This window comes from Coregonus lavaretus (genome assembly GCF_964263955.1).
Source record: "Coregonus lavaretus genome assembly, contig: HAP1_SCAFFOLD_55, whole genome shotgun sequence".
In the NCBI taxonomy this organism is placed as follows: Eukaryota; Metazoa; Chordata; class Actinopteri; order Salmoniformes; family Salmonidae; genus Coregonus; species Coregonus lavaretus.
The window spans coordinates 633923-658503 of NW_028161934.1; the positions used below are offsets into that span (position 1 = coordinate 633923).

The 24581-nt window shown below is 41.7% G+C and overlaps 2 protein-coding genes across 2 annotated transcripts; one reads left to right on the forward strand and one right to left on the reverse strand.

Moving 5' to 3' along the window:
• Positions 1-15246: 15246 nt before the first annotated feature.
• LOC311119842 (active regulator of SIRT1-like) lies at positions 15247-20352 on the reverse strand. Its single transcript, XM_084194502.1, has 4 exons — positions 20171-20352; positions 18090-18272; positions 16732-16829; positions 15247-16374 (listed from the first exon to the last, which is right to left on the reverse strand). Exons 1-4 carry the CDS (start codon positions 20223-20225, stop codon positions 16225-16227), a joined length of 486 nt encoding a protein of 161 aa, XP_084050628.1. The 5' UTR covers positions 20226-20352; the 3' UTR covers positions 15247-16224.
• A 503-nt stretch (positions 20353-20855) lies between these two features.
• LOC311119845 (3-mercaptopyruvate sulfurtransferase-like) lies at positions 20856-24487 on the forward strand. The gene is made up of 2 exons (XM_084194504.1): positions 20856-21521; positions 23343-24487. The coding sequence occupies exons 1-2, from the start codon at positions 20933-20935 to the stop codon at positions 23651-23653; spliced, it is 900 nt and encodes a 299-aa protein (XP_084050630.1). The 5' UTR covers positions 20856-20932; the 3' UTR covers positions 23654-24487.
• Positions 24488-24581: the final 94 nt, after the last annotated feature.

The window sequence follows — 24581 nt, forward strand, 5'->3', positions numbered from 1 at the left end:
CATTCTGGATCCGCTGGGCTTTCACTTTGAACAGTCTAGATACAGTGGAGGAAAAAAGTATTTAGTCAGCCACCAATTGTGCAAGTTCTCCCACTTAAAAAGATGAGAGAGGCCTGTAATTTTCATCATAGGTACACGTCAACTATGACAGACAAAATGAGAAAAAAAAATCCAGAAAATCACATTGTAGGATTTTTTTATGAATTTATTTGCAAATTATGGTGGAAAATAAGTATTTGGTCAATAACAAAAGTTTCTCAATACTTTGTTATATACCCTTTGTTGGCAATGACACAGGTCAAACGTTTTCTGTAAGTCTTCACAAGGTTTTCACACACTGTCGCTGGTATTTTGGCCCATTCCTCCATGCAGATCTCCTCTAGAGCAGTGACGTTTTGGGGCTGTCGCTGGGTAACACAGACTTTCAACTCCCTCCAAAGATTTTCTATGGGGTTGAGATCTGGAGACTGGCTAGGCCACTCCAGGACCTTGAAATGCTTCTTACGAAGCCACTCCTTCGTTGCCCGGGCGGTGTGTTTGGGATCATTGTCATGCTGAAAGACCCAGCCACGTTTCATCTTCAATGCCCTTGCTGATGGAAGGAGGTTTTCACTCAAAATCTCACGATACATGGCCCCATTCATTCTTTCCTTTACACGGATCAGTCGTCCTGGTCCCTTTGCAGAAAAACAGCCCCAAAGCATGATGTTTCCACCCCCATGCTTCACAGTAGGTATGGTGTTCTTTGGATGCAACTCAGCATTCTTTGTCCTCCAAACAGGACGAGTTGAGTTTTTACCAAAAAGTTCTATTTTGGTTTCATCTGACCATATGACATTCTCCCAATCCTCTTCTGGATCATCCAAATGCACTCTAGCAAACTTCAGACGGGCCTGGACATGTACTGACTTAAGCAAGGGGACATGTCTTGCACTGCAGGATTTGAGTCCCTGGCGGCGTAGTGTGTTACTGATGGTAGGCTTTGTTACTTTGGTCCCAGCTCTCTGCAGGTCATTCACTAGGTCCCCCCGTGTGGTTCTGGGATTTTTGCTGACCGTTCTTGTGATCATTTTGACCCCACGGGGTGAGATCTTGCGTGGAGCCCCAGATCGAGGGAGATTATCAGTGGTCTTGTATGTCTTCCATTTCCTAATAATTGCTCCCACAGTTGATTTCTTCAAACCAAGCTGCTTACCTATTGCAGATTCAGTCTTCCCAGCCTGGTGCAGGTCTACAATTTTGTTTCTGGTGTCCTTTGACAGCTCTTTGGTCTTGGCCATAGTGGAGTTTGGAGTGTGACTGTTTGAGGTTGTGGACAGGTGTCTTTTATACTGATAACAAGTTCAAACAGGTGCCATTAATACAGGTAACGAGTGGAGGACAGAGGAGCATCTTAAAGAAGAAGTTACAGGTCTGTGAGAGCCAGAAATCTTGCTTGTTTGTAGGTGACCAAATACTTATTTTCCACCATAATTTGCAAATAAATTCATTAAAAATCCTACTATGTGATTTTCTGGAAAAAAAATCCCAATTTGTCTGTCATAGTTGACATGTACCTATGATGAAAATTACAGGCCTCTCTCATCTTTTTAAGTGGGAGAACTTGCACAATTGGTGGCTGACTAAATACTTTTTTCCCCACACTGTAGGTCATCAATATGGAGGGTGGTTAGTGACAGAATATTAAAATAAATGTACACTAAAGTTTGTTAGCTGGGTCTAAACTGAAGAACTTACTTTGCTTCTCCCTTCTTGGCCAGTTTAGGGTCATTTGCCAGATCTTTCCATGCTAAAAGGCAACAGAGGACAATATTAAAGTTAAAACACCTAAACTATGTTCGAAATTATTAAGTACATTTTGAAGCTGTGATGCTCACGTTCACTTTTCACCTTCTCCCACCATTCCATCAGACGATCTGCATCCTGATGGAAGAATCACATGCCAGAGTGAAATGGTGTGAATTTGACAAATGGTTGTGGTCAAATTGTCATTAGTGATGATTCTTTGGAGGTTCTCAATGTAACATAAACCCACATGTACAGTACCAGTCAAAAGTTTAGACACACCTACTCATTTTCTACATAGTAGAATAACAGTGAAGACATCAAAACTATGAAATAACACGTATGGAATCATGTAATAACCAAAAACGTGTTAAACAAATCAAATCATATTTTATATGTTAGATTCTTCATAGTAGCCACCCTTTGCCTTGATGACAGCTTTGCACGCTCTTGGCATTCTCTCAACCAGCTTCACCTGGAATGCTTGAAGGAGTTCCCACATATGCTGAGCACTTGTTGGCTGCTTTTCCTTCACTCTGCGGTCCAACTCATCCCAAACCATCTCAATTGGGTTGAGGTCAGGTGATTGTGGAGGCCAGGTCATCTGAAGCAGCACTCCATCACTCTCCTTCTTGGTCAAATAGCACTTACACAGCCTGGAGGTGTGTTGGGTCATTGTCCTGTTGAACAACAAATGATAGTCCCACTAAGCCCAAACCAGATGGGATGGCGTATTGCAGCAGAATGCTTTGGTAGCCATGCTGGTTAAGTGTGCCTTGAATTCTAAATAAATCACCAACAGTGTAACCAGCAAAGCACCCCCACACGATCACACCTCCTCCTCCTCCATGCTTCACGGTGGGAACCACACATGCAGAGATCATCCATTCACCTACTCACAAAGACACTGAGGTTGGAACCAAAAATCTCAAATTTGGACTCCAGACCAAAGGACGCATTTCCACCGGTCTAATGTCCATTGCTTGTGTTTCTTGGTCCAAGCAAGTCTCTTCTTATTATTGGTGTCTTTTAGTAGTGGTTTCTTTGAAGCAATTCGACCATGAAGGCCTGATTCATGCAGTCTCCTCTGAACAGTTGATGTTGAGATGTGTCTGTTACTTGAACTCTGTGAAGCATTTATTTGGGCTGCAATCTGAGGCTGGTAACTATAATGAACTTATCCTCTGCAGCAGAGGTAACTCTGGGTCTTCCTTTCCTGTGGTGGTCCTCATGAGAGCCAGTTCCATCATAGCGCTTGATGGTTTTTGCGACTGCACTTGAAGAAACTTTAAAAGTTCTTGAAATGTTCCGTATTGACTGACCTTCATGTCTTCAAGTAATGATGGACTGTCGTTTCTCTTTGCTTATTTGAGTTGTTCTTACCATAATATGGACTTGGTCATTTACTAAATAGGGCTATATTCTGTATACCACCAGTACCTTGTCACAACACAACTGATTGGCTCAAATGCATTAAGGAGGAAAGAAATTCCAGAAATTAACTTTTAAGAAGGCACACCTGTTAATTGAAATGCATTCCAGGTGACTACCTCATGAAGCTGGTTGAGAGAATGCCAAGAGTGTGCAAAGCTGTCATCAAGGCAAAGGGTGGCTACTTTGACGAATCTCAAATATATTTTGATTTGTTTAACACTTTTGGTTACTACATGATTCCATGTGTGTTATTTCATTGTTTTGATGTCTTCACTATTCTACAATGTAGAAAATATTAAAAATAAAGAAAACCCCTTGAATGAGTAGGTGTCCAAACTTTTGACTGGTATGTAACTAATATAATACACAATGTATTGATGTCCGATAGCTTATTTGAGCCGTTTCTGGTTTTACATAGCCCCAAGAGATGCTAGTGGTTGCTGCTTCATTCCTGTCTTTTGACCACTGTTCAGGCTAGGTTTGATGGTGTATGGTGAATTTGCCAGTAGATGCTGATCGTGGATCAGTTTAGCATATTTCCCCCCCTAATGGTTAAAGTTAGGACTGGGGAAGTGGAAGCTGATCCTAGATCTGTCCCCAGGTTCACGGTCATACTTGGAATACCTTGATGATGTTATCTTCTTGTTCATCTTTTTCCTCTTCACTAATGCTGCTTATTGAGAGTGTTTTAATTCTGCCTTGCAGAGGGAGTGGCTGCTTTAATTTCAACGGCAATGGAGTAGGTTGCCTTACACGGCCAGCATAGGTTGCACAGATCTGTTGTTGAACTGTGACCTAAAACAATAGAAATACAATCATATTTTTTCAGGACACTTGGTTTGGCCTGTAATAAAGTATGACACGTCGGGACGGTTTCCCAGATTAAGATCAATCCTAGTCCTGGATTTCAAAAGAGAATCTCTATTGAGAATGGTCCCGTGTGGCTCAGTTGGTAGAGCATTTTATTTATTTATTTTACCTTTATTTAACTAGGCAAGTCAGTTAAGAACAAATTCTTATTTACAATGACGTCCTACACCGGCCAAACCCGGACGACGCTGGGCCAATTGTGCGCCGCCCTATGGGACTCCCAATCACGGCCGGTTGTGATACAGCCTGGAATCGAACCAGGGGTCTTAGTGACGCCTCAAGCACTGAGATGCAGTGCCTTAGACCCCTCGCCACTCGGGAGCATGGCGCTTGCTATGCCAGAGTTGTGGGTTTGATTCCAATGGGGAACCAATATGAAGAGAGAATGTATGCACTCACTACTTTAAAATTGCTCTGGACAAGAGTACATGCTAAATATAAAAAAAGTAGCTTTTTAATCATGGACTAGGCTTAATCTGTGTCTGGGAAACCAGACTGGTCTCATAGACTAGACGTAACATTGTAGCCGAAAATCAGGGACACTCAAATGTATATGATATGTAACGTTTGGTATGGTTACATAAAACAGAAGGTTACTTACGGCAAAACCTAAAGGAGTATGGATGGGTTGGTGTATAAAGTGAATGTCTAGCAACCCAAAAGTTGTGTTCAAATCGTCTCATGGACAACTTTTCAACTACTTGCTACTTTGCAACTAGTTAGCATGTTAGCTAACCTTTACCCCTAGCCTAGCTAACGTTAGCCACCACAAATTGGAATCCATAACATATAATAAGTATTGCAAATTTGTAACATATTGTACGAATTGAAATTCGTAACATATCATACAAAGTGGATGATGGACATTCACAAAATAATACATACCATACCAAACAATAAACTAATTTGAGTGTCCTCGATTTTTGTTTACTATGTTACATCTACCCCTGAGTCAAGGTTGGGGAAACCAGCCCTTGAACTATAATGGGAAAACATGTAAAACAGTATTTGTAGCTGGCTGACTGTGATCCCTTTACTTGTCTCACCGTACAAGTTTCCTGCGTAGCAAAAACCTCTTCATAGATAGCGTCATTGGACTCCTCTCTGTCAACGACAGCAGGTGACCCAAACTGGAAGAATAACAATGTACAGCTCAGAAAACCAGGTATTACAGTATTAGTAATACATGAGTGTTAAGCTTTAATACTGTATTCTCCATATAGCTCATTTTAATATTCTACTACTGTACATTGCATTGTAGTTTCACTGTTTATACACACCACATATTTATTATATACTGGATTCTTGACATAGCTCACTGTAATATATCTACTGCTGTACTCTGTCATTCTTAGTATATTGTGTAAATTATCCCGGTGTACATACGTATAGATTGCATTTGGATTACTGTTACAGTGTTATTTGGGTTGTTAATTGGATTCGTGGAGACATTTCTTGATTTTTTTATATATTCTTTTTTAAATTATTTGTTTACTTGTCTGACATACTGCATTGTTAAGAGCTAGTAACATACGCATTTAGCTGTACATGCTATAACGTCTGGTAAACTGTGTACTCAACCAATACACTATTATTTGATTTAAGCTTAGTTTTAAACATCTGTTTTCTCTGTCTATCTCACCTTACGAGTTTCCTGCATATCAAAAACCTTTTCATAGAGAGGGGGATTGGAGTACTCTCTGTCAACGACAACAGGCGGGCCAGGAGGAGGACGCACCACCAGTTGCTTGTTCTGGTCCTCTTTAGCGTCAAACTGAAAAATAATATTCAAGTCATTTTCAGAGAACAGTGCACTTTGATGCAAATCCTAACTTCCACTCAAGACGAATTTCCACTTAGTTGTACGTTCAATGTTAATGGGAGACAGAGAAAATTAGACATAAGTGTAAGTTAGGATTCACTCTTACTGTATATGAGAGCAAACTAAAAGAGAAGAGAGCGTGTTGCTGCATCAGATGAGATACCTTCTTAATGAATTCAGACACACTCCCCCCCCCATCCTGAGGGTCACAACCACCTTCTTCTTGTGGAGGACTCCTTCTCACCGACCACTTATTCTGGACCTCAGGGGGCGGCTTCTGTGCCGTGCCTGGGTTCTAAGAAGTCACATTTACAATAAAGTTTCACACCATAGTTATATACAGTGTACAAAACATTAAGAACACCTTCCTAATATTGAGTTGCACCCCCTCCCCCCTTTTGATGTCTTCACTATCATTCCACAATGTAGAAAATAGTAAAAATAAAGAAAAACCCTTGAATGAGTAGGTGTGTCCAAGCTTTTGACTGGTACTGTACACAATCCATGTCTCAATTGTCTCAAGACTTATAACATCTTCTTTAACCTGTCTCCCCCCGCCATCTACACTGACTGAAGTGGATTTAATAAGTGACATCAATAAGGGATCAAAGCTTTCACCTGGAATCACCTGGTCAGTATGTAATGGAAAGACCAGGTGTTCATAATGTTTTGGACTCTCAGTGCCTTCAGAAAGTATTCACACCCCTTGCCATAGATTTTCAAGCCAATTTAAGTCAAAACTACAGTAGGCCACTCAGGAACATTCAATGTCGTCTTGGTAAGCAACTCCAGTGTATATTTGGCCTTGTGTTTTAGGTTATTGTCCTGCTCAAAGGTGAATTTGTATCTCAGTGTCTGTTGAAAAACAGACTGAACCAGGTTTTCCTCGAAGATTTTGCCTGTGCTTAGCTCTATTCCATTTATTTTTATTATAAAAAAATCCCTAGTCCTTGCCGATGACAAGCATACCCATAACATGATGCAGCCACCACCATGCTTGAAAATAAGAAGAGTGGTACTCAGTGATGTGTTGTACTTCCCTCTAAGCTGCATGCCTGCTCCCCCAGTACTGCAGCACAGAAGAAATATCAGCCCACGCAGAGAAGCACGAGATTGAACTTCACTCAACTTTCTAGAGTTTTCCCCGTTAACAATATCAACGTTTCCCTTTACTGTGGGAATTGTGATCGAATCAACGCAACATTAGCCACTTTCAATGCAACATATCGAAACAAAAACGAACTATGCAAGAGATTTTGTTGTAGGCGGAATGCATCGGAGTAGAATTCTATTGCATTGACAGGCATGACCCATCCTCTACACAGACCCGTGCGCCATAACCAATCAGAGCTGCAGTAGGCCTATATGCAAACAAACCATGGCCATGTATGGATCTGTGCCATTCACTTTGAACTGGACTGTTTTTACAGCATAAGCGGTCGTGAATAGATGCGCTTGATTTGAGATACATGTAGCGACGTGTGCATATTTGTACATTTGTTCATATCCTTTGCTCGTTAGTGAGTTATTAGCCCAGTTATAGATCATTTGTAGTCAGCAATGGGGGAGTGATTGCTTCCCACAAGAGCACAAAAACGTGTGCATTTCTAGACATCTTTGAAAAGCCAGTCAGGTAAAGAGCTTTTTTTTGTCTTTAAAAAGGGGCAGTGTTGTATTTTGAGACAGGCTTGAAGCAGCCAAGTAGCCAATAGGCAGCATAATTGGTCTGATTCTCTGTAATAATGGTATGGGAATAATGATGCATTTTATTTTGTAAAGTGGTTTCTTGCATCAAACAACATTTTCTGTCACCTCCTTGTCTGAAGGACAAGTGGATGAACAGGTTAATGTCCAAAAGTCTCATGGAATGTAGGCCTACATTGAACACCACACATTGGCTGCTACTGTAGGCTGAACGATAGAACAGCTATTTCCATGTTAAAATGTTATGGGATAGATTTTCTCCATTGTTTTTGATGGTAGGCCACTCTGGTAGGCCTTCATTATAATCAAATAGCCACAGTAGCCTAACTGACCACTGTTAAAACTAAAGTGGGTACAGCCTTAGTGTTCACAGTAAACGTGCGCTGGAAGTTGCACAGAATTTTCCAATGTTCAAGTTTGCGCTCAGCAGACCAGAAATGTTCTCAGTGATGCTACCCTCTGCCTATTGGCTCCTTAGCTTATTCAAACCTGTCTCAAAATACAACACTGCCCCTTTAAGACAAAGAAAAGCTAGCTTTTCAAAGATGTCTATAAATGCAGACGTTTTGTGCTCTTGTAGGAAGCAATCACCCCCCATTGCTGACTACAAATTATCTATAAGTGGGATAATAACTAGTTAACTAGCAAAGGATATGAACACATGTACAAATGTGCACACATGTACCTCTCGCCTTGATCTCAAAACAAGCCACTTACTCTTGCATAGTTAGTTGTGTTTCGGTATGTTGCATTGAAAGTGGCTAATATTGCATTGATTCGATCACAATTCCCACAGAAAAGGGAAATGTTGATAGTGTTAACTAACAGGGAAAACTCTAGAAAGTTGAGTGAAATTCAATCTCGTGCTTCTCTGCGCGCGCGCTGATATTTCTTCTGTGCAGCAGTCCCGGGGGAATGTATGTGTGGGGTACAGAAATGATGTGGTCATAATAATGTTAAACAAAGGGGTTCAATACTTAGACTCAAGACTTTTCAGCTTTTCATTTTTAATTAATTTGTTTTAAGTTTCGAACAACATGATGCCACTTCGACATTATGGGGTATTGTGTGTAGGCCAGTGACCCCCAAAAATCTAAATGTAATCTGTCTTAAATTCAGGCTGTAACAACAAAATGTGGAAAAGGTCAAGGGGTGTGAATACTTTCTGAAGGTTCTGTAATTTAGCAACGTACAGTAACATCATCTCTCCCCAATTAACATTCAATTTCTAGCAAAACTCTTTTCACTGTAGGTAGGTATATAGTGTACATCATAGTATACCACCGCAGTTCAAATAGAAAGGAATTCAAGTCAATATATATTTCACACCATAGGTCCCTCAGAAGAGAATGAGGTGGTTGAGACCCATGGTGGACACCCTATGCTCCCAAGGGGGCAAAGAGGATTAAGTCAGGTAAGTCATACCATAGTTAAAACTGCAGTTCAAATGGTAAGGAATGCAAGTCAATAGCTGCATCAAAAGTAGTGCACTATATAGGGAATAGCATTCCAAATGGCACCCTATCCCCTATATAGTACACTTGTTTTGACCAGGACCCATGTCACTACCAGCTCTCACAGTCTCATGTCAGAATTAGATGTTCATCCATGTTTCTCAAACATCAAATTTCGAAGTTCTTCAAAACGTCAAATTTAGAATTGTTTAAGGTTAAGTTTAGGCATTAACTCCAAATTCTTAAGGTTAGGCATTAACTCAGAATGGTTAAGGTTTGAGATGGGCTTAAAACAAAAATATAGAAAACTACTTTCTATCGCTGGAGTCGAACATGCAGCCTTTGGCCCTTTGGAATCAGAGGCAGATGCTTACGCCCATCTGCCATCCCCAACACCCTAGCAAAACTGTAACCTACGTGAAGGTAACGTCGCTCACTGTTGCCCCTAGTGGCCGTTTCCACTTCATTTCCCGACGTCCTCAGACATGGATGGACGTCGAATACTGACTTGTATTACGTGTGACCTGGCTGGTTGTCAATGGTTGAATCCAATCCATTGATTTATGGACAGTCTCTTACCCTGCCTCTATCAACCCCTGGACCGGATGTGTGTGAGTGAGAGGAGGGACCATAGCTCCATCTCCTCTGGGGCACACTCTCCTCAGACTTGCCCATATAGATGTTCCTGGGGTGGGGCACTGGAGGTGGAGGCTGTGGGGGGGGAGTGGGTGAAGAATGTATGGGTGGGTGTTAGGATTCACTCTTACTGTATATGAGAGCAAATTAAAGAGAAGAGTGCGTGTTGCTGCATCAGATGAGATGCCTTCTTAATGAGTTCAGACACATCCTGAGGGTCACAACCACCTTCTTCCTGTGGAGGATTCTTTCTCACCGACCACTTATTCTGGGCCTCAGGGGGCGGCTTCTGTGCCGTGCCTGGGTTCTAAGAAGTCACATTTACAATAAAGTTTCACACCATAGTTATATTGTGTACACCATAGTATACCACTGCAGTTCAAATAGAAAGGAATTCAAGTCAATATATATTTCACACCATAGGTCCCTCAGAAGAGAGTGAGGTGGTGGAGAGCCATGGTGGACGCCCTACGCTCCCCCGGGGGCCAAGAGGATAAAGTCAGGTAAGTCATACTATAGTTAAAACTGCAGTTTAAATAGTAAGGAATGCAAGTCAATAGCTGTGTCAAAAGTGGTGCACTATATAGGGAATAGCATCCCAAGTGACACCCTATCCCCTATATAGTACACTTCTTTTGACCAGGTCCCATGTTGTCAATGGTTGAATCCAATCCATTTGTTTATGGACAGTCTCTTACCCTGCCACCACCAACCGCTGGGCCGGATGTGTCTGAGGGAGAGGAGGGACCGTAGCGCCATCTCCTCTGGGGCTCACTTTCCTCAGGCGTGCTCATACAGATGTTCCTGGGGCGGGGCACCAGAGGTGGAGGCTGTGGGGGGAGAATGTATGGGTGGGTGTGAAACAGAAGCCGAGGCGGCGGATCGGACAAACAACTCTTTGCCTATAATAAAACTCAGGTATGATTACTCTAGCCAACCTGTTACATACCCAGCCTGCTCTCCCTCAGGCAAAGACCAACTGAGCACCTAAGTACTCTTTCCAGGAACTCCCTTCCACTAGGAATGGTCCAGCATGATAGCCCCAATACACATTTTTACCATTAATGCATAATTTCCCATGGACATATCATAACGTCATAGACAAAGGTTTAACATAAACCCACATTTCAATAACTTGCCATTACTTCTTCTTTAAGTCACACGATACATAACCATGAAGTAATTCACCCCCGGGATAATTCTTTACTTTAGTTATGCCCATCAAACAATAACTGTTCCTTGATGACTCAATAGTATGTGACTGCGGACTGCAATTCAGGGCGTTCCTGCATGTGGGCATTCCTGCCTATGCAGGAACGCCTCTCCCACCTCGAGCATCCCGTTGGATCCTGCATGAACGCTCCCCCTCGAGCATCACATTGGTTCCTGCATGAACGTTAGCTAGCTAGCTACCACGCCTGCTTTGTATGTAACTAGCTAGTACCCAGTGTCCTTTGCTAACACCTGCCCTTGTTGTCGTTAACAGAACTGCGGGAAAACAGTGCCCGACAGGTGGGGGCGAAAGACACTGTCTACCGGCCTTGTTACCCTCGTCTCTTCTTCTGTGGGGTTTATTGGCGGTTGTCATCCAACGTTATGGTACATTTCCACCAACAACTGTACTGCAGCGCCTCCGTACTGGAGTCCTAGCTTAAATATGGACAATAGAAGTATAAAGAGGGGTTCAAGAAGCAGGAACGACCTGAATTGCGGGCCAAATTGTACCCTTCTCGGATGACTTGCAGACTAATTTGCATCATGTGTAATGCACACCGGCACTTCAATTATCTTAAGCATAATGTTATCAATGCAATAGTTTTAAATATGCCTAAATATGTTTGGTTTTCTTTTGCAGTGGAGAGCGAGCCCTGGATGTAATTGCCTCGTCTATCCAGTTGGACGAGACATGTTCGGCTGTTGACACTGAGCCTCGCCATTCCATACCTTTCACTTTCAATCTGACTTTTTACATTTGGATTGTGTTAAAAACAAAACAACGCATTTATTGTGAAACAAAATAGAACTGAACTACAAACATCTTTCAAACACTGTTGCTGCACAATGTTGGTTTTGACTTAAAGAAGTTCTAAGTTGTGCTTATCAATTGCACTTAAGTCACAAAACTCCACAGGTAAATACAGAAAAGCCCTTACCTTTGCCATCACAGATGTACAACTATTCTCCTGTCTGAACTTCTCTGGAGATTTGTCTTGTCACAAAGCACAGTTTACCTCATACACTTCCTCTTTCTCCACTCACAATAGAAGAGAATCATTCCTTTGTGAGCATCAATCTACTATTTGGAGGGCAGTACCTAGAAAAGCAGGTCTTTCTGCATTAACTTGATAACACACCACAGAGTCAGTTGTTATAAGTCAGTACCCCCAACAGTACACTGTTTTGTTGTAGCCTTTGACAAACACGCCTCTTTCAGCTCATTGAGGTCTTGGTGATTAGTTGACAAGTTGACTCAGGTGTGCTTGTCCAGGGTTACAATGAAAATGTGTACTATTGGGGGTACTGGAGGACCAGGGTTGGGAAACACTGTTATATGGTACACGTTTACAAGGCCCTTTGAGAGATTCTGTGAAATGTGAAACAAAATTAACATGACTAAATCTATTTTGGTCTTTTAATAATTTGGTTCACAATAGATTTGATGATGAAACATGGGGTAGCCATTCTAATGCACAACTGAACCCAGGCAGACTTAATTAATGCACCCTTGGCAGTCCACACCCACATTGCATTTCTATCCCAGTTGGTCTCACTAATGCAGGGTTTCCCAGACTAGGGGTAGCCCGATTTGGAAATTGGGTTGAGAGAGAATATAAGTGCTTGGTTCATAGAACCGGGGTTACATCAGGAACCTCCGGTAGCCGCTAGTTGAGGTTGTAATAAACAGAGCGGTTCTTTATCTGCCAAAAGTCTGTTTGGTGGAAACACCACTGGTGGGAAAATGCGCAATCTGTCGCCAATTGGATGGTAACCTAGAAACTGTCCAAATATTTTTTAACCCCACTTTGTGATAAAATGTGCCTCATTTTCTAAAAATACCTGATGCACTCCTGTAGATTGTTCGTAGTATATTATAAGAAGAAGAAAAAACTGATGTTACAATAAATTGAATAGGCCTGCCTGAATTTCCACAAATGCCTGAACTCCATTGTTTGTCCATGCAAGTAATTATGTGCTATAATTCAGGCAATATCTGATTGAATATAAAAATTCAAAAAGTTTGGAGTATCTTCATCTATTGTCCAACTGTTGCATTTATTAGATGAAGTAAAAAGTGGTAACAATTTCGATGACCATTGCTACTACTTTAATCAAAATAATTGGTAATAGGAATCCCCACCCAGTTGACTACTTTAAAATGGTGGAAGCCCTCAATGGCGCTGTCCATGCTAAAACGGCCTTTTGGCCACTAGAGGCCTCTATCATTCTCTATGTCCCACCTCTTAGTACATGTCTCTGGGTGGGAGTGGGATGCCTTTGACCTCACTTTGTGTGCACCATTTTAATCGCTCCAATGTTATGATGTTAGCCTACTTCCATCCAGAGCCATGTAGGCTATTAAGGCTGCGTTTACACAGGCAGCCCAATTCAGATATTTTTTTCAACTAATTGGTCTTTTGACCAATCACGTCAGATATTTTCACATCAGATCCTTTTTCAGAGCTGATTGGTCAAAAGACCAATTAGTGAAAAAAATATCAGAATTTGTCTGCCATAGAGCTCGCCAGCGTGTAGTCCTAAAAAACAAATTATTTACCTCTTGTTCGTTCAGCCATTCCTATGGGCAAAATGAATGGGGAAAGGTTAAGACAGGCTCAGGAGATTTTATACATTTAGTTCTATGAGATGATATCAGTCAGTTAACATGACCTTTACATAAATGCTTCAAAATTCACAAAAAGTGATGTTAGCTGAAAGATTATCTAATTAAACAAAATGTATAAGATCTCCACAGACCTTATTAAAAAACTCCATTAATTTTCCCATAGGCTTTGTTAAAATCAAATCACATTTTATTGGTCACATACACATATTTAGCAGATGTTATTGCGGGTGTAGCGAAATGCTTGTAGTGTAGTGAAATGCAGCATGGCAGAGTTAGTGCCTACAAAAAGACACCATTAGGCCTACTATTAATTGCACTTTATATGCAACCTGTCTAGACACTCAGATCAGATTTATTTGCTTTGAAGTGTTGTTTTTTTTGGCACAGGACCCGTCGTTACCATGACAACCACCCCACATTTTAAAGGAACAGTGACAGAAAATAAGCGTTTCATCTGTGTGCTACTTCAGAGGCTACATAAAGTGTGAATGTGTATATCTGATATGGGTCACGTGTAAAACTGAGTGTGGACATTCAGAAAAAAATATTGTCTATAGAAAGAAAATCAGATTTGGGTTTTTAGGGCGGCTGTGGAAACACAGCCTAAGAGAGTTGGGCCTATTCATAATGGAATTCTCTAGTCTACACAATTGACTAAGATGATGCACTCCCATCACCATTTATCCTCATAATCAGTGGAGTGAAGTACTTAGGTAAAAATAATTTAAAGTACTACTTAAGTAGTTTTTTGGGGTATCTGTACTTTACTATTTATATTTGACAACTTTTTACTCCATACATTTTTCCCTGACACCCAAAAGTACTCTTTACATTTTGAATGCTTAGCAGGAAAATGGTCCAATTCACACACTCATCAAGAAAACATCCCTGGTCTACCCTATTGCCTCTGATCTGGTGGACTCACTAAACACAAATGCTTCATTTGTAAATTATGTCTGAGTGTTGGATTGTGCCCCTGGCTATCCATAAATAAATAAAAAACAAGAAAACTGTGCTGTCTGGTTTGCTTAAAATAAACAATTTGAAATGATTTATACTTTACTTTTGATACTTAAGTATATTTTTGCAATTACATTTACTTTTGATATTTAAGTATATTTAAAACCAAATACTTTTAGACTTTTACTCAAGTAGTAGTTTACTGGGTGACTTTCAATTGAGTCATTTCCTATTAAGGTATCTTTACTTTTACTAAAGTGTGACAATTGGGTAGTTTTTCCACCACTGCTCATAATTCACCGTATTCAAATTCTATCAGTTGGTAGACCACGGCACTTGTAACGCCAGGGTAGTGGGTTTGATTCCCGGGATCACCCATACGTAAAATGTATGCACGCATGACTGTATGTCACTTTGGATGAAAGAATCTGCTAGAATATGCTATTCTGTTCTTTTGAAGTACATTTTATTTGCATTATGTTTCTTAGTTAAGACCTGCCTAAACTAAATAATGGATCATTTTTGTGATGAGTCAATATTAAATGTAATTATTACTGTTTAAAATGTAGCTGTTCCAAAGACACACATCAGCAGCTTGTATACCGGAGAAGCTAAACATGTTAATGTTAATGGTAAATAACTGACACCGCAATGATTTGCTTGACAGTTAACGGCTAACTAACATTTCATGACCGTCATACCCCTACTGCTGCTTCAGTCTGTGTAGGCTACATGACTGTGTTCCACATACTTTTATTCATTGTTTACAAATCAAAGGGACAAGACATTTACTTTCTGAAAATGCACTTAATAAAACAGCATACTCTAGTTCATTGTGATTTCATCTTTTTAACAAGTAGAAAATGAAGTTTTAAACTACTTTTGTTTCTCTGAACGTTTACTATTTTCTCCTGCATGAATAGAACAAGCTCGGAATGAGCCTCAAGGCTCAAATGAGCCACTTAAGTCACTTGTTTTCCATGTAGCGCAGCATTACACTCCAAGTCCAAAGGGAAGTAGTTAGGCCCAAAACTGAAGTCAGTCAAGTGTCCGATCTCTTCACCAAGTCCTCATTGGCTCTGGAACTGAACCCTCGTCTTTGTCCCGATTCTCCAGCCTTCTCCCAAAGTGTGCACTTGCCCACATTCTCCCATGGATTTAAAGGCCCAGTGCAGTCCAAAACGTGATTTTCCTGTTTTATATATATTTCTACACTATGGAGGTTGGAATAATACTGTGAAATTGTGAAAATACCCTTTTAGTGTAAGACCTGTTTGAAAAGACTGCCTAACATGTCAGCCTTTTTTGGTGGGATGGAGTTTTGGCCTGCCTGGTGACATAACCAGGAGGTAAATTAGGTGCTAGACCAATAAGAGAGCTCCAACCTCTCTGCCAATAACAGCTAGTTTTCTCCCTCCCCACTCAGACCACTACCAGAGAGTCCTGGCAAGATAATTGCTTGAGAAATTGCTCTTTGCTAAGAAGCTATTTTTGTTTCGTTTTGATCATGTTAATTAAACACAATCACAGTAAGATACGTAATTGTTACCCAGAAATGAGTTGATTTTGAGATAAATATGGCTGCATTGGGCCTTTAACAATGGTGAAAACTGGAAACTCCCTCCAGCCAATGCTGATAGCAATCCCACAGTGAGTGTGAAGTGCACACCTCTGGAATCGGACCGCAGCCTTAAGTCTCTGGAACTAGAATCTGTCTAGTTCCCCTCCTCCACAGTTCTGCCAAAGTATTCCTTCTGGAACTGTTGGAACTCATCCTCTGTGAACACAGACTTCTCCTCTGGGGCTTTCTTGACCGTGCGGTCCGGACGGTGGCGAGACTGCCGGCCTGAATTCTGGTTGACGATCTGAAGGGGAATAAGAGGGGAGGCATTAGTCTTCATCATCATCATCCGTTAGACTACGGGATTCACCCATAAGAGGGTCACGTTCATTAAGCACTTAACAGAAGAAAAATGGACTGAAAGAGGAAGAGACTACCTGGATCTATCCAATAAAAAAATAAAAAAAATTGCTTTCCATTGCAAAATGTTAAAACATTTTTCCGTTCTGTGCCCTAATGAACACGACCCTGATGTATCTGCAGTTATTTTGCCAAATCAATCAAAAGTCATGACGGGAGCCAAAGACCCCAACCAACTATCCTCCATACTAGGAGTAGTAGTTAGAGGGCATGACATTTGAACTGTCAGACTGTCTCTTACCTTCATAGTGTCGGAGTCTGTAGCTCTGAAGCCCGTCCCCAGGAAGTACAGCAGGTTGGAGCTCAGGTGGCTCTTCCCCTGCTTCTTCCTGAACTCCTCTGGAAACACAAAGACATGACATCACAGTTCAGAGGTCAAGACGAAGTCCATGAGACAGACACTAAATGATATGACCCTATGAGGAGTTCGCACAGACTGACTATCCATAATCTATTGAAACACAAGATGGAGACAAAAGAGGATGGTAAGGAGTCGGCCCATGAGGCTGACACACTGACACCAGGTTTACAGACAGACTAGACCAGGGTTCAACTGGCCGCTCGTGGGACTCTATTGATTTGATTAGTGTTTCATTTATTATTGGACATCAGACTGTAAAAACACCAGCAAATCAGCTCGAAATGATTTTAATTTTCAAGTTCCAAAGTATTCCCACATATAATAGAGAGATACTGTTTGTGATCGTATACAAAATGTATGCAAGGTTTGAAATGATTATGTTTTAGTCAAATATTATATCTGTTTGGGCTTCTTGCGGTCATAATTACAAATTATTTGTAATTATGTTCCGGCCCCCTGACCATCCGCTCAAGAAAAGAAATTGGCCCGTGGCTGAATCTAGTTGCTGAACCCTGGACTAGACCAGGAGGCTGGTACACTGACACCAGTTTCACAGACAGACTAGATCCCTCAAACGCAACTCTGTACCTCGATGCCAGTTCCACTGCAGTTTTTCATTGTTCCCCTCTAATCAGGGACTGATTTAGAGACCTGGGACACCATAACACAATTTGAAGTCATATGGGGTAGAGTCTTACAAGTATTAGAAACAACATTGGGTGTGGATACGATGGGAACATGTGGGTCTGAGCAAGTGTGATTTCATTCATGTTTGTGGAAATGTATGTAAATGTTAAGTTGTTTATTGTTTTTGTCTATGTATGTTTTTGTTTGTTGTAAAAAAAATAATAATGAAATAAAACAGAAAAAAATTAGTTAAATAACATTTGCAAATTTTTTGGGACCTGGGACACCAGGTGGGTATAATTCATTATCAGGTAGAACAGAAAACCAGCAGGCTCCGGACCTCATAGGGTAAGAGTTGAATACCTCTGGACTACCCCTGAAGTCAACAAATAGCTAAGAGAAAAACATGATCCTCAACCCAAGAAAAACCAAACATTCTAGCTAGTTGCATGACAGCAACCAGAACATAGAAATAGAATGAACAGAGACCATAGCGATAGAATGAATAGACTGTATTTATATGTACCAGACCATCCCTACATTAATTATTGCGTTTGTTTTTCTGCACAGTGCACAGAATGTTGTGCCTCTGAACGTGTCGAGCCACTCACCCACGGCAGACTTGATCCTCTTGTCTTTGACGGTGGCCTTGCTCTTCCCCGGACCGAGACGCCCCTGCAGCCGCCGGACCTGCCTGCTGACGCCCTGACGGTTAGAGCTCACCAGACCCATCACCTCAGCCTTGCTCGGGGTGTGCTTCTTCTTGGCCGCGCTCTTCTGCTTCTTGCTACCATCTGACACCGCGGAAGGAGGGAGGGAGAAAGAGGGAGAGAGAGAGACATTTGTGTAGGAGACATTTTGGACTGCTTATATTATGTGGTCTGTCTAGGGATGTTTCACATGGGGTAATAGGTCACTGGTCACGTGTAAATAGGCACACTGTGGTGACCAGGAAGTGTTAGCACAGATGACACTACTTTGCATAGAATAAATACCGTAACGTTACAATGTGAACCCTAACCCTATCATGTTCTAAACACACCAACACAGTCGTGAAGAGGGCACGACAACGCATCTTCCCCCTCAGGAGGCTGAAAAGATTTGGCATGGGCCCTCAGATCCTCAAAGTTCTACAGCTGCACCATTGAGAGCATATTGACTGGCTGCATCAACGCTTGGTATGGCAAGTGCTCAGCATCCGACCGCAAGGCGCTACAGAGGATAGTGCATACAGCCCAATACATCACTAGGGCCGAGATCCCTGCAATCCAGGACCTCTATACCAGGCGGTGTCAGAGGAAGGCCCTCAATTGTCAAAGACTCCAGCCACCCAAATAATAGACTGTCCTCTCTGCTACTGCACAGCAAGCGGTACCGGAGTGCCAAGTCTGGGACCAAAAGTCTCCTGAACAGTATATAGCCTTGTTATTGTTATTCCATTGTGTTAGCTACTATTTTCCTTTTAGCAAATGTTTATTTTTTTACTTTTTAACTCTGCATTGTTGGGTAAGGGCTCATAAGTAAGCATTTCACGGTAAAGTCGACACCTGTTGTATTCGGCGCATGTGACAAATACAATTTTATTTGAAGAAAGGTGCATTCCATAGGCGTTCTAGTGAGACCGGTCTCACTACAACACGTATGAAATGCACATTTTTTTCACGTTGTAACATTACGGTATTTATATTATGCAAAGTATCTGTATGTCTTTCATCTGCAATAAATAGGACTAAAGATCTATGTCTGGAATGCCAATTGAATTGTCATAAACTGCTCTCAACCTGCGCCAGTGGTGTTTCATACATAGCTATAGCTTCGATGCAGCTAAGAGAGTTTTTACGTTGTGCTGGACTCTACACTTTCTTGGTTGCATTGAAGCTAACATAGCTAGCTCGGTCATTCCTACAATGCGGTGCCATTTGGACCACAAACCTATTTTTTTTATAGTACTTGAACATTTTTTGGTGCATTTTCCAATTTGTTAGGTGCATAATCCTAACAGGGTTGAAATGTTGAGCCTAAATTACCATAGCTCTGTGAATGAGCAAGATTGAGCTATCATAATGCTGAACACCTGAAACAGGATTTTAACTTCTCTATCAAACATATTTTAACATTCTGATTTTATATTTCGCCTAAGGAGGGTGGATATTTATGAGTTGGACATACAGACTAACAACATGAAACATGGACAAATAGATAAAACTGAGTGTTTGTATTTATTTAGCTTTGCACCATAGTTTTCCCATCAAATAAATTATGACACTTCCTGAATGTGGTGTCATTGTAGGAAGGGGTTGTTTTCTTAAACGGAGAATTACAACAAACTAAAAAGGGTGGAAAGTGATATAAGGGAAACACAGAAAATCTATAATAACAAATATAATAATCATGAAAAAACGTTATTGATGAAAGATTTTAAAGATTTTAGGCTTATATTTCTTGTGGAATTTGATAAATAACACCTGGGGACAAAAACGCCTACATCAACTGACAAAAAGTTTTTAAAATGCATAAAATTTTCCCTTTCAGAATCCATATTTGTGTGTTTTTATGGTAAAGGTACCCGACCTTATACTTAAAGCCTTTAGGAATGCACATTTTACACTAAATAAGAACTGATATTTCCTAGGGACGGAAATAGGAATGACCCAGCTAGCTAATGAAACGTTGGTTCCTGTAGATCATTTACCTTTTATGTCATCGCTTAGCAACTCCAGTCCCTTCCGAATCATTGATGCCGACATGTTGATATGCACTTTACTTTTTAAATAACAAACATGTGAACAAACGTTAGGATTTCTCCAGCAAATCTAGCAAAAGTATCTTGCTTCTGTAAAAAATAACATGTGAGTTCAACATCCGGCGAAGAGTGTTTGGGGTTAACTACTCGGGTGAAAACTATTTTCAAGGTGCACATCACAAAATAGTTCCGGATTGTTGTCAAAATACCTTTCACTTTTGCAAAAATTATGACATGTCATAGAAAACAAATAAGGTAATGCTTATGAAGTTATTTAGCCTTATTATAGACCTTATATAAATACATGCTTTAGAAAGTTCATGATCTGATTCTATTTGAATTGGTTGTGGATACGGTGGGAACATGTGGGTCTTAGCAAGTGTGACGCCATTAATGTTTGTGGAAATGTATGTAAATGTTAAGTTGTCTATTGTTTTTGTCTATGTATGTTTTTGTAAATAAAAGATTACAAATTAAAAAACATGACGGGAATACCGAGTAGGCAATTTATATAAAGTTGCCTCGCTGTGAATTTTGATGAATGTCTGCTGGCCATATGGTAACGCCCCCATTCACTTTCAGCTGTAACTACAGGCTGTGCATTGGGGGCGTGTTATTTCTCCCGGGACAGCTCTCTCTCTCTCTCCATATAAACTGTATCTCGTTCTACCTGTATCACCTTTGAAACCGTCGGGAATTACACGTTCTACCATGGCGCTCCAAGCGAGGGCTATCGTCGCGTCCAAGTGGCTTCTCGATGCCGTCAAAGACCAACGGGTCGGACCCAAACTCCGCGTCTTGGACACGTCTTGGTACCTACCCAAACTCAGGCGCAACGCCAAGAGCGAATTCAAAAAGAGGCATATCCCGGGTGCAGCCTTCTTTGACATAGACCAGTGCTGCGACAAAACTTCTCCGCTAGATCATATGCTGCCATCGGAGCGCATTTTTGCAGATTATGTTGGAAATTTGGGAATTGGGAACGATACGCACGTCGTGGTCTACGATGCGAGCAATTTCGGCGCGTTCTCTGCGCCCCGAGTTTGGTGGATGTTCCGAGTGTTCGGCCACAGTTCTGTATCGGTTCTGAATGGAGGACTCAAAAACTGGGCGAACGAGGGACTTCCAGTGAGTGACCGGTACTCCCGACCCGAGCAGACGGAGTTTAGGGCCTCTTTGAACCGCTCCTGGGTGAAGACGTACGAGGACATCCTGGATAATCTGGATAGTAAAGAATTTCAGGTGGTCGATGCCAGACCAGTGGGGAGATTCAAAGGGGTGGATCCAGAACCCAGAGACAGTGAGCAGCACACACACACTGAAAGTGCATGGATGTTATTTCACACACTGTAAATGTGTCAGGTCAGGTGAAATAAAATGTATTTGTCACGTGCCGAATACAACAAGTGTTGACTTTACCGTGAAATGCTTAGTTACCCTTTCCCAACAATGCAGAGTTAAAAAGTATTTAATTTTTTTATGCAAAAAAAAAAGAAGAAATATTAACACAATAAAGGTGTAGCCTACAATAGATGTATAACTTGCCATAACTTCAAGTACTGAGGCCTACTCATGTCACCTTATCAGTAGCACATTTAGCATTTGATCAATGCTGCTGATAGGTCAACAGACCAAGGGTTCCAACTGTGAGGGACATAACCAACAACCCATTTGACCTATAATCAATAACACAATCAATAGGCCTAGACTAACTACTGATCAGCTCACTCATGAGATGACCCAAAATCAATAACACAATAGACTGACAGATTGCTCATGTTAGATGACCCAGTTTCTCTCAGCTGGCAAGTTGAGATCGAAGAAGAAGATGATGATGGGTGTGTGTTGTTATCTACTGCATGAGGACTTTGTCTGATCCTGAGGCACAGAGCTGCTGAGTGTGTGACTTCCTCCTTGTACACTGGCTGTATCCCCAATTGGCATCCTATGGTGCACTACTTTTGACCAGGGCCCATAGGGCTGTGGTCAAAAGTAGTGCACTATGTAGGGAATAGGGTGCCATTTGGGATGCACCCTTGGTCTGAAATGTTACTTGCTGCCTGTCAAATCCTTTCTTCCTCTGTCCTTGTTTCCTCAGTTCCTCTCCAAAGCTCATTGGAGGAGAGGATCCAAGGTCCTTCCTTCGGACCTCTTCCTCCAATGAGCTTTGAGTGGAATTGAGGAAACGAGGACAGAGGAAGCAATGATTTGCACAAGATGACGTTTGCAGACGCAGCCATAGGCCTCCTTTGTTTGCACAAGCTGATAAGCAAACATGGAGGTTGGGTTATAAATCAGAACATCTGTCAGCACCATTGTGTACCATACACACATACACATGCATGCATGCACACTGTAGTGAACGGAGTGGACACATAACATATAGTAGTAGTCTGAATACAATTATGTAGATTTGATTGTTGCACTTGATTGGTATTGTACCAGTTTAGAGCATACCCCTTGTTGTGATGCTCTAGCCATTCTAAGTGTTCTAATCTACCTTGTTGTGATGCTCTAGCCATTCTAAGTGTTCTAATCTACCTTGTCGTGACGCTCTAGCCATTCTAAGTGTTCTAATCTACCTTGTTGTGATGCTCTAGCCATTCTAAGTGTTCTAATCTACCTTGTTGTGATGCTCTAGCCATTCTAAGTGTTCTAATCTACCTTGTTGTTATGCTCTAGCCATTCTAAGTGTTCTAATCTACCTTGTTGTGACGCTCTAGCCATTACATTTTAGTCATTTAGCAGACGCTCTTTATCCAGAGCGACTTACAGTTAGTGAGTGCCCACATTTTTCATTCTAAGTGTTCTAATTTACCTCTGTGGCGATAAGGTCTTATGTGGCTGTACTTTTATTTCCTCTCAAGTTGTCCCACACACACACACACACACACACACAGACATTATGTATGCGCTCCTTCACATATTCAGTGTTCATCTGCCTATAAGTGTCTCTGCGGCTGGGGACATTGACCTCTTGAGTATTCTCTATTGGCATGGAAACGACACAGGAAGAGGGAGCCTTTTTAGACTAGGGAGATTCACCCACCAGCACTAACCCTTTCCTTCTGTTTGTCCTTATTTTTTCACCCATTCACTCTCTTCCTCCTCTCTCTTTCAGATACTGAGCCAGGCCACATCCCCGGCTCCATCAGCATGCCCTTCTCCTCCTTCCTCTCTCTGTCCGGTCACCTCCATCCCCGTGAAGTCCTCCAGACCATGTTCACCCAGGCTGGTGTCGACCTCTCCCGCCCGCTCTGCGTGTCCTGTGGGTCGGGTGTGACTGCCTGCCATGTGGCCCTCGCCGCCCACGAGTGTGGGCACCCTGGGGTGTCGGTGTACGACGGGGCGTGGTCCGAGTGGTACACCCGCGCCGTGCCTGAGCATGTGATCTCTGTGGGGTTCGGGAAACACTCCCCTGTGTTTGGATGAGAGGGAGGAAGGGAGAGGAACGTGTGATTGGATGAGGAGTGGGGGAGGAAGAGGGAGAGGGAATGTTGATTGGATGAGGGGGAGAAAGCTCATTGTGATTGGATGAGGGGGAGAAAGCTCATTGTGATTGGATGATTATTGGACAATAGTTAGAAACTGCCTTACCCCCATAGGCACAGATCTAGGATCAGCGTACTCTCTCCAAATCCTAAAGGGGAAATGTAAATCTGGCCTTAGGTCAGTGTCTTGGGGTAACTGTATCCTACTGTTTGGACAAGAGGGGGGTTGGTGACGATCACAAGGGAATGTTTGGATGCTGATGTCATAGGTCAGTTGGAGTTTGAATTCACGTCAGTTAGTCATTCTTTCATTAGCCTTATCATTCACACACCAGACAATGACAGGACTATAATTTCCTCAAAACACGAGGGGAAGTGGGTGGCCCCACTGGACAATCCAGTATCTCTGCTAAACAGTGTGTGGGTCTGGTCCTCACATACAGACAGATGGGGCTGAACCCCACATGCGTACACAAACCTTAAGCCTTAAGACATTCTGTAGTCATATGAATGTAGTAAATATGGATATAAATATCAGTCAATGTTGTAATGTCACTGTGATCTTTAATTTGTTAAGAACATGGTTGAATTTTTGTATGTATCTGATATTAAAAATAAGTTCTATAATAACTATTAAACCTCTTTCTCTTTTAGCTATATAGATAAAGCACCTGGATAGGGTTGAAATTGATGTTCATTACATGTTAAATAGTCTCTTTTCGTAGTTGCTTGTGGAGGAGAAAAGAGCCTGTGAAAATAAACTACTTGTTACTCCAAGGCCATACTCTATTCATACTTTATCCACTTGAGGGCAGCAAAACATCTTATGTGGTCTCTCTCTCTCTCTCACTTCACACGTCACTCCACAC

Coding starts and splice junctions, on each gene's coding strand:
- LOC311119842 (XM_084194502.1), bottom strand. CDS start 20,225: ATGTCGGCATCAATGATTCGGAAGGGACTGGAGTTGCTAAGCGATGAC. Junction 16,830..18,089: donor GAGGATCAAGTCTGCCGTGG/GTGAGTGGCTCG, acceptor TTGTGTTTCCAG/AGGAGTTCAGGAAGAAGCAG. Junction 16,375..16,731: donor CAGACTCCGACACTATGAAG/GTAAGAGACAGT, acceptor ATTCCCCTTCAG/ATCGTCAACCAGAATTCAGG.
- LOC311119845 (XM_084194504.1), top strand. CDS start 20,933: ATGGCGCTCCAAGCGAGGGCTATCGTCGCGTCCAAGTGGCTTCTCGAT. Junction 21,522..23,342: donor GGATCCAGAACCCAGAGACA/GTGAGCAGCACA, acceptor TCTCTCTTTCAG/ATACTGAGCCAGGCCACATC.